General features: G+C 46.5%; 1 protein-coding gene across 1 annotated transcript; it reads left to right on the forward strand.

Annotated features, from left to right (window-relative positions):
- Positions 1-3,800: 3,800 nt before the first annotated feature.
- On the forward strand, positions 3,801-5,886 carry LOC149981264 (uncharacterized). The gene has a single exon (XM_090185630.1). The coding sequence runs from the start codon at positions 3,950-3,952 to the stop codon at positions 4,829-4,831; it is 882 nt and encodes a 293-aa protein (XP_090041756.1). The 5' UTR covers positions 3,801-3,949; the 3' UTR covers positions 4,832-5,886.
- The last annotated feature ends 3,160 nt before the right edge of the window (positions 5,887-9,046 follow it).

Below are 9,046 nucleotides of genomic sequence, written 5' to 3' on the forward strand. Positions count from 1 at the left end.
AGAGAGAACACAACAACCTGCTGGAACCTTGTAACCTGTGAGGAAACTGAGGAAAGAGTGTTGCTCCAGCCCTCCAAATGTCTCACATTCAGATGGATGTGACAGGGTCAGGTGGAGATATCTCCTATCTCTACCCAGCTCCCTTTACACATACTCTTCATCCACACACAAATACCAAGGTCTGCTTCCTCACTCAATTTACTCCACTCATCTCCTCAATTGACGGTCATACTATTGTGGTCTCTGACTTACCACCACAATATGTAGCCCTGGAAAAAGAGAACAAATGACTGTTGACCAATGACTCTATGATGCCACTTATTTATGTGGATTACCCTTAGTGGTGTTGACAGAAAGCAGATGTTTCTGGTTTTCAGGCATACAGTATTTTCTACCTAACTTCCATTTCCTCTGGAAAACAGAATTGGAGACTCCGCTCATGGGTATTTCTATGCCTGCTATGTTAGATTAATGTGGGTTGACAATGGAATTAGCATGTTTATACGCTGCTGTCCTTTTTTACGTTACCCTACTGTATGTGGGGTAGATGTAGGTTGACTGATGCTTTGTCCCTGTGTAGCTTCCAGGAATCTCAGTTACTTCCAGCCATTTGTCAGTCTCTTCCAAGTAAAAGAGTGTGCACTCTTCATTCATTTTAACTACATGCTTGTTGCTTTTGTTATGTCTTTATGCAAGCAGAAGTAGTACTTGGCCTCTTTTTCAGCAAGCGTGAAAGATAAGGGGAGGTGTGGGAATTCCCCATGAGAAATGTTCCATATCTATAATAACCATTTCCTGTTTCAAATCATTTTAATGGGAGTCATTGTGGTTGCGCGCAGCCCTGCCTGACCCAGGCACATATGTTCGGTTTATTTTCTAATTTTTGTTTATTTGAGTGTGCCACATCTTCAGAGGGTGTGTGTGTTTCAAAATGTGAAAATGTGAACATTGACAGATGTGAGTCTAATCTATGTAGGTGTATGTATAGCTACGTACTGTATGTTTTGTTTCTTGACTGGAGAGGCAGCGTTTCACATCTGTTGAGGCCACAGGTGGCACCGCTCCACTCCTGTGGTGTTACTGTGTGTGGAGGAGGGGTACGGAGGGAAGGGAATGGGAGGGTGTGACTGCAGTCTCCCATGGCTCAGCCATACAGACAAGAACCACCACCCTCAAGGATTCCAGCATGCCAATGACCCATCTCTCTCTGTGTGTATCTTTCCAGTTTCTTTCTACTTCCTCTCCCTCCCTCTCGCCCAGCCACATGGATTTAGTGGCACAGCTTACTAGGGCCTGGAGAGGCCTTGTGGAAAGCTGGCCCCACTTACACACCAATAACTTCTTTATTTCACTGTCTTCTCACTGGAAGCCTGGGCCTCTTAATGAACAGGCTTAATGTTTATGGAGCCGCCACATTAAAGGGGCTTTCCGGAGCCTTATAAAAGGAGGAGGCCAGAGAAACGAGAGCCTTTGGAGTTTGTTGCAACTACCCACTGGGCACACACTGGTTGAATCAACGTTGTTTCCACGTCCTTTCAATGAAATGACGTGGAACCAATGTGGAATAGACATTAAATTGACCCCAGTAGGTAATGTCTGGGGCCATCCGGCCTTGCAACCTTAAAGCCTAACATGTCAGCAAGAGTCTGTGAAAGGCCTTTCATTGAAAGCTGCTTGACACGTGGCTTTACCTAATTTGTTCTACAATACCATGGTTACTTAGCCACACCAACAGAACACAAACTGGTTAGAAAGGTTAAGGAAGATGGACTCCTTTACTCTCCTCACTCACTCAGCATCTGGTTCACACATTCATGTTGTCCTGTTTCAGAAAAACCAGAACAGAGGCAGCAATGGGCTGACATCCTTCACCCTCTCTCTCTCTCTCTCTCTCTCTCTCTCTCTCATTCCCCTCTCCTCCTGTCCCATCCCTCCCTCTTCTTCACCCTCCTCTCCTCTGAGACTGAGTAGTGGCCCGAACGCAGTGCTGAAACAGTGCCCAGACTCAATCCCCTCTGCCAGGAAAAAAGACAGACTGGGATACCCAAAAGCCAACGGAAATAAGCGCTGAACATACCAAAACACAGCTCTTGATAAACACTTAAAGCACTCCATATTTTCCCCCTTTTAATCCTGGACAAAGAGTGCAGAGTCTGGCATAAACACGGGGCTAGTTTGAAGGTTGTTTGTTTGAAGAGAATGATGGTTTCTATATTAACCTGGAGGCAAGGAGTGAAAGCAGGCAGTACTGTACCAGGCTGTGTTAGGATGGTGGTTAACAGGTATAATTGGCAGAGGAAGATAAAGTGGAATGAAAGTGCAGGGAAGTCTATTCCATTCAACACTCACATGTGGATTCACTTGTGCTACCCTTTCTTTACGTTACAGCAAGTATCACATTTCACTGTTTTGTGTACGCAGTGTCCTTATTTTGTAGTTGGAAACTAATGTCGTTTTCACTGCATGTCTCCCTCTTTCTCTCTTTTTTTCTCTTTCTTTCTCTCTGACATTTGCTGGTCATTATTTTATCATCGTAGCAGATGACCCTCATTACAGATGAGCATCTATGAAGTGGCCCATAGAGACCTCAGCTGCTCGCTAATGCTGCTCTAATCATGCCCATTACCCAGCCATGCAGAGGTTGGAATCTCCAACAGACCAGTCTGAAAACTCATGCTTTACTCCAGACCACAATCTACTGTAAAGCATTCCTTGTGGGAGGATGACTGACTTATTAGAATGATGCTTGAAAAGAGGACATTTTGAGTGCTGTTCTTCTGTTGCACTCTGCTGTTCTCTGGTTAGTAGATGTAACTGGTCACCCGGTTGGTCTGAACTCTAGATGGATGACAGTGTCAGTTAGAAGTCAGGGTGGTAAGTCAGTGTCAATCTCTGCTCCTGCTCTTCCAGTGCCCAGATCAATCAGCCTGTTACAAGTGCTTAGCAAACTTTTTTGGGAAAAATGGTTTGATCAAATACATTTATTTTACAGAAAACAAATTAACAGACTTTCAGCATGCTTATAGGGAAGGGCACGCAACATGCTCGGCACTGACACAAATGACTGGCTGAAAGAAATTGAAAGTCAGAAGATTGTGGGAGTTGTTTTGTTAGACTTCAGTGCAGCTTTTTATGTCATTGATCATAACCTATTGCTGAAAAAATGTAGGTGTTATGGATTTGCATCCTGTCACGCCCTGACCTGAGTATTCGTTGTTTTCTTTATATATTTTGGTTAGGTCAGGGTGTGACATGGGTGATGTATGTGTTTTTGTACTGTCTAGGGGTTTTGTAGGTTTATGGGGTTGTTTACCATCTAGGTGTTTATGTATGTCTATGGTTGCCTAGATTGGTTCTCAATTAGAGGCAGCTGTTTATCGTTGTCTCTGATTGGGAACCATATTTAGGCAACCATCTTCTTTTGGTATTTCGTGGGTTATTGTCTATGTGATGTTGCATGTTAGCAATCAGTTGCGATAGCAGTCACGTTCGTTTTGTTATTTTGTTTGTTTGTTTAGTGTACTTGGTGTTTTTTCGTCATTCATTAAAAGTACGTATTCACACCATGCTGCGCTTTGGTCTCCTCACTACGACGATCGTGACAGAATAACCCGCCAACAATGGACCAAGCAGTGTGGTAACGGCCAGCAGCAGCAGCGGCAAAGAACGTAGGACTCATGGACTTGGGAGGAGATTCTGGACAGCGAAGGACCCTGGGCACAGCCAGGGAAATATCGCCGCCCCAAAGCAGAGCTGGAGGCAGCGAAAGCAGAGAGGTGCCGGTATGAGGAGGCAGCACGGCAGCGTGGCTGGAATCCCGAGAGGCAGCCCCAAAAATGTATTAGGGGGGCGGCACACGGGGAGTGTGGTAAAGCCAGGTAGGAGACCTGCGCCAACTTCCCGTGCTTACCGGAGAGAGAGAGGGACCGGGCAGGCAACGTGTTATGCGATGGAGCGCACAGTCTCCCCAGTGCGTGTGCATAGCCCGGTGTGGTACATTCCAGCTCCGCGTATCGGCCGGGCTAGAGTGGGCATCGAGCCAGGTGCCATGAAGCCGGTTTTACGCATCTGGTCTCCAGTGTGTCTCCTCGGGCCGGCATACATGGCACCAGCCTTACGCATGGTGTCCCCGGTTCGCCAGCACAGCCCAGTGCGGGCTATTCCGCCTCGCCGCACTGGCCTGGCTACCGGGAGCATTCAACCAGGTAAGGTTAGGCAGGCTCGGTGCTCAAGAGCTCCAGTGCGCCTGCACGGTCCGGCCTATCCAATGCCACCTCCACGCACCAGCCCTCCGGTGGCAGCCCCCCGCACCAGGCTTTCTCTCTGTCTCATCCCTACAGGTTCTCCCGCCAGCCAGGAGCTGCCAGAGCCGCCAGTCAGACAGGAGCTGCCAGAGCCGCCAGAGCCACCAGTCAGCCAGGAGCCGCCAGTCAGCCGCCAGAGCCACCAGTCAGCCAGTGAGCCGCCAGTCAGCCAGGAGCCGCCAGAGCCGCCAGTCAGCCAGGAGCCGCCAGAGCCGCCAGTCAGCCAGGAGCCGCCAGAGCCGCCAGCCAGCCAGGAGCTGCCAGAGCCACCAGCCAGCCAGGAGCCGCCAGAGCCGCCAGCCAGCCAGGAGCCGGCAACCAGCCAGGAGTCACCAGAGCTGTCAGTCACTCCGGAGCTGCCGGAGTCTCCCTCCTGTCCGGAGCCGCCAGAGTCTCCCTCCTGTCCGGAGCTGCCAGAGTCGCTCCTCAGTCCAGAGGCGCCTTTCCGTCCAGTGACACTCTCTACGAGGATCTTCAGTCCTGGGCCCGCTGCGAGGGTCTCCGCTCCTGAGGCGCCACCTAAGTAGGCCAAGACTGAGGTAGAGCAGGGTCCACGTCCCGCACCCGAGCCGCTGCCGTGAAAGAGGCCCACCCGGGCCCTCTCTTCTTTAGATTAGGTTTTTTGTGGCGGGAGTCCGCACCTTTGTGGGGGGATACTGTCACGCCCTGACCTGAGTATTCTTTGTTTTCTTTATATATTTTTGGTTAGGTCAGGGTGTGAAATGGGTGATGTATGTGTTTTTGTACTGTCTAGGGGTTTTGTGGGTTTATGGGGTTGTTTACCATCTAGGTGTTTATGTATGTCTATGGTTGCCTAGATTGGTTCTCAATTAGAGGTAGGTGTTTATCGTTGTCTCTGATTGGGAACCATATTTAGGCAGCCATCTTCTTTGGGTATTTCTTGGATTATTGTCTATGTGATGTTGCATGTTAGCACTGCGATAGCGGTCACGTTCGTTTTGTTATTTTGTTTGTTTGTTTAGTGTACGTGTTTTGTGCCCATAGGCAACGTTGTTGCTTGTGATGTCTGGTGAGGACCTGCCTTACAACAGGCCTACAAGCCCTCAGTCCAGGCTCTCTCAGCCTATTGCGGACAGTTTGAGCACTGATGGAGGGTTTGTGCGTTCCTGGTGTAACTCGGGCAGTTATTGTTGCCATCCTGTACCTGTCCTGCAGGTATGATGTTCGGATGTACTGATCCTGTGCAGGTGTTGTTACATGGGGTCTGCCACTGCGAGGACGATCAGCTGTCCGACCTGCCTCCCTGTAGTGCTGTCTTAGGCGTCTCGCAGTACGGACATTGCAATTTATTGCCCTGGCCACATCTGCAGTCCCCCCCTGCAGATGAGCAGGGATCCTGGGCATCTTTCCTTTGGCGTTTTTGAGTCAGTAGAAAGGCCTCTTTAGTGTCCTATGTGCTGTTCATTCATTGTTTATGGTTCGTTGAATAAGCATGGGAAACCGTGTTTAAAGCGTCTACAATGAAGATCTGTGAAGTTATTTGCATTTTTACGAATTATCTTTGAAAGACAGGGTCCTGAAAAAGGGACCTTTCTTTTTTTTGCTGAGTTTAGTACTAATATCGAATCGTACTACACCGGCTCCGATGCTCGTTGAATGTGGCAGGGCTTGCAAACTATTACAGACTGCAAAGGGAAGCATAGCCGAGAGCTACCCAGTGACACAAGCCTTCCAGATGAGCTAAATAACTTCTATGCTTGCTTCGAGGCAAATAACACTGAAACATGCATGAGAGCACCGGCTGTTCCGGATGACTGTGATTACACTCTCTGCAGCCGATGTGAGTAAGACCTTTAAACAGGTCAACATTCACAAGGCTGCTGGGCCAGACAGATTACCAGGACATGTACTACGAGCATGCGCTAACCAACTGGCAAGTGTCTTAACTGACATTTTTAACGTCTCCCTGACTGAGTCTGTAATACCAACATGTTTCAAGCAGACCACCATAGTCCGTTGTGCCCAAGAACACTAAGGTAACCTGCCTAAATGCCTACTGACCCGTAGAACTCACGTCTGAAGCCATTAAGTTCTTTGAAAGGCTGGTCATGGCTCACATCAACACCATTATCCCAGAAACCCTAGACACACTCCAATTTGCATATCGCACCAACAAATCCACAGATGATGCAATCTCTATTGCACTCCACATTGCTCTTTCACACCTGGACAAAAGGAACACTTATGTAAGAATGCTATTCATTGACTACAGCTCAGCGTTTAACATCATAGTACCCTCAAAGCTCATCACTAAGCTAAGGATCCTTGGACTAATCACCTCCTTATTAGTAAGCATTTCACTGTTAGGTGAAACCTCGTTTAGATCCCTTGTTGAATAATGTGACCAAGTTTTCAGACCCTTTGATATGAGACTCGCAATTGAGCTCAGGAGCATCCTGTTTCCGTTGATCATCCTTGAGCTGTTTCTACAACTTGATTGGAGTCCATCTGTGGTCAATTCAATTGATTGGAAATTATTTGGAAAGGCACACACCTGTCTATGTAAGGTCCCACAGTTGACAGTGCATGTCAGAGAAAAAACCAAGCCATGAGGTTGAAGAAATTGCCTAGGCACCGATCTGGGGAAGGGTACCAAAAAATGTTATGTTGTATTGAAGGTCCCCAAGAACACATTGGCCTCCATCATTCTTAAATGGAAGAAATTTGGAACCACCAAGACTCTTCCTAGAGCTGGCCTCCCGGCCAAACTGAGCAATCGGGGGAGAAGGGCCTTGGTCAGGGAGGTGACCAAGAACCAGATGGTCATTCTGATAGAGCTCCAGAGTTCCTCTGTGGAGATGGGAGAACCTTCCAAAAGGACAACCATCTCTGCAGCACTCTACCAATCAGGCCTTTATGGTAGAGTTTGCCAAAAAGGCGATTAATTAAAGTACTCTGACCATGAGAAATAAGATTCTCCGGTCTGAAACCAAGATTGAACTCATTGGCCTGAATGCCAAGCGTCACATCTGGAGGAAACCTGGCACCATCTCTACAGTGAAGCATGATGGTGGAAGCATGCTGTGGGGATGTTTTTCAGCGGCAGGGACTGGGAGGTTAGCCAGGATCGAGGGAAAGATGAAAGGCGCAAAGTACAGACCGATCCTTGATGAAAATCTGCTCCAGAGGGCTCAGGACCTCAGACTGGGGCAAAGGTTCACCTTCCAACAGGACAACGACTCTAAGCACACAGCTAAAACAACGCAGGAGCGGCTTCAGGACAAGTCTCTGAATGTTCTTGAGTGGCCCAGCCAGAGCCCAGACCTGAACCCGATCCGATCGAACATCTCTGGAGAGACCTGAAAATAGCTGTGCAGGGACGCTCCCCATCCAACCTGACAGAGCTTGAGAGAATCTGCAAAGAAGAATGGGAGAAACTCCCCAAATACAAGCTTGTAGCATAATACTCAAGAATCGCTGTAATCGCTGCCAAAGGTGCTTCAACAAAGTACTGAGTAAAGGATCTGAATACTTATGTAAATGTGATACATTTGCAGAAGTGAATAAAAATCTGTTTTTTGCTCTGTTGTTATGGGGTATTGTGTGTAGATTGGTGAGGGGAATTTAATACAAAGAAATACATTTTAGAATAAGGCTGTAACGTAATAAAATGTTGAAAAAGTCAAGGGTTCTGAATAATTTCCGAATGCACTGTATGTATTGACATGTAGGCTATGTGTGACGTATTAAATGTATGTATTTCAGTCCTTGACTAATAATGTTTTGTATTATATTATGCTTCATGTGGACCCCAGGAAGAGTAGCTGATGTTTTTGCAGTGGCTAATGGGGATCCTAAGTAATAGCAAATACCATTCAGAAGCAAAAAAAGAAAATAGCAAATCAATGCATGCCACACATTCACCCGCATACCACTACTCTAATTATCCACTGTATTTATGCAGGGTGGATACTGGCTAGGCATGTGACAGTTTCTACGGCGGTTTAAGTACACTTCCATGCTGTGCACTAGGCATTTAACGTCAGATATTTTAGCTTCTGCATGCTATTTGTTGGGCTGATAGATTTTGCTGACGCATCTACCAGAGGCTTCATGAGGTCAGAGGTATGTTTGGGTTTTGCTGTACCAGGCAAAAATGTTGGTTAATGTTTGGGTCTTGCTGTACAATGAAAAGAAAAAAGGTTCACAAATGCTTGCCCAAACGCTTGCCCGATTAAAGAACCTTTTGAGTTAAGTGTGGGGTTCTTGATGTGGCGTCTATGGTTGTTTAGAATTCTAAAAGGTACTTGAAAGGTATGGAGACCCTCAGATGTGTCCCATTCCTAGCATACAGCAAATTGGCCAGGGTTAACTAGTGTTGATTTCAGTCATTTTATGGTGTTGATTTCAATAACTAATTTAACATTCGATGGTGTAAAAGAACGCCAGTGTTGTGGTTAATAACCTGAGTTGAACCAAAACCACGTCCATCATTATTATATTTCCCAGCATGCTCTATTGCACATTGATATTTAGAATTGTTTGTTTCAATATCTTTTGTTTTTGCATGTACTGTAGATTTGACTCATATTTGAGTAGCAAAATTAAAATAACATACATATTTAGAAAATATTTAAATATGTTACTTGGACTTATTGCATTGAAATGGTTGTTCCAGTTTCGATATATAAGGTAGTGACATAACTTTAAAAAAAATGATTGTTGGATATCCATACTCTGTCTGGATTTCAATAGGAATTAAACATCACTTTGCAAAACAT

Source organism: Oncorhynchus mykiss, chromosome 9 (assembly GCF_057628025.1).
Source record: "Oncorhynchus mykiss isolate SJ-2025 chromosome 9, ASM5762802v1, whole genome shotgun sequence".
Taxonomy (NCBI): domain Eukaryota; kingdom Metazoa; phylum Chordata; class Actinopteri; order Salmoniformes; family Salmonidae; genus Oncorhynchus; species Oncorhynchus mykiss.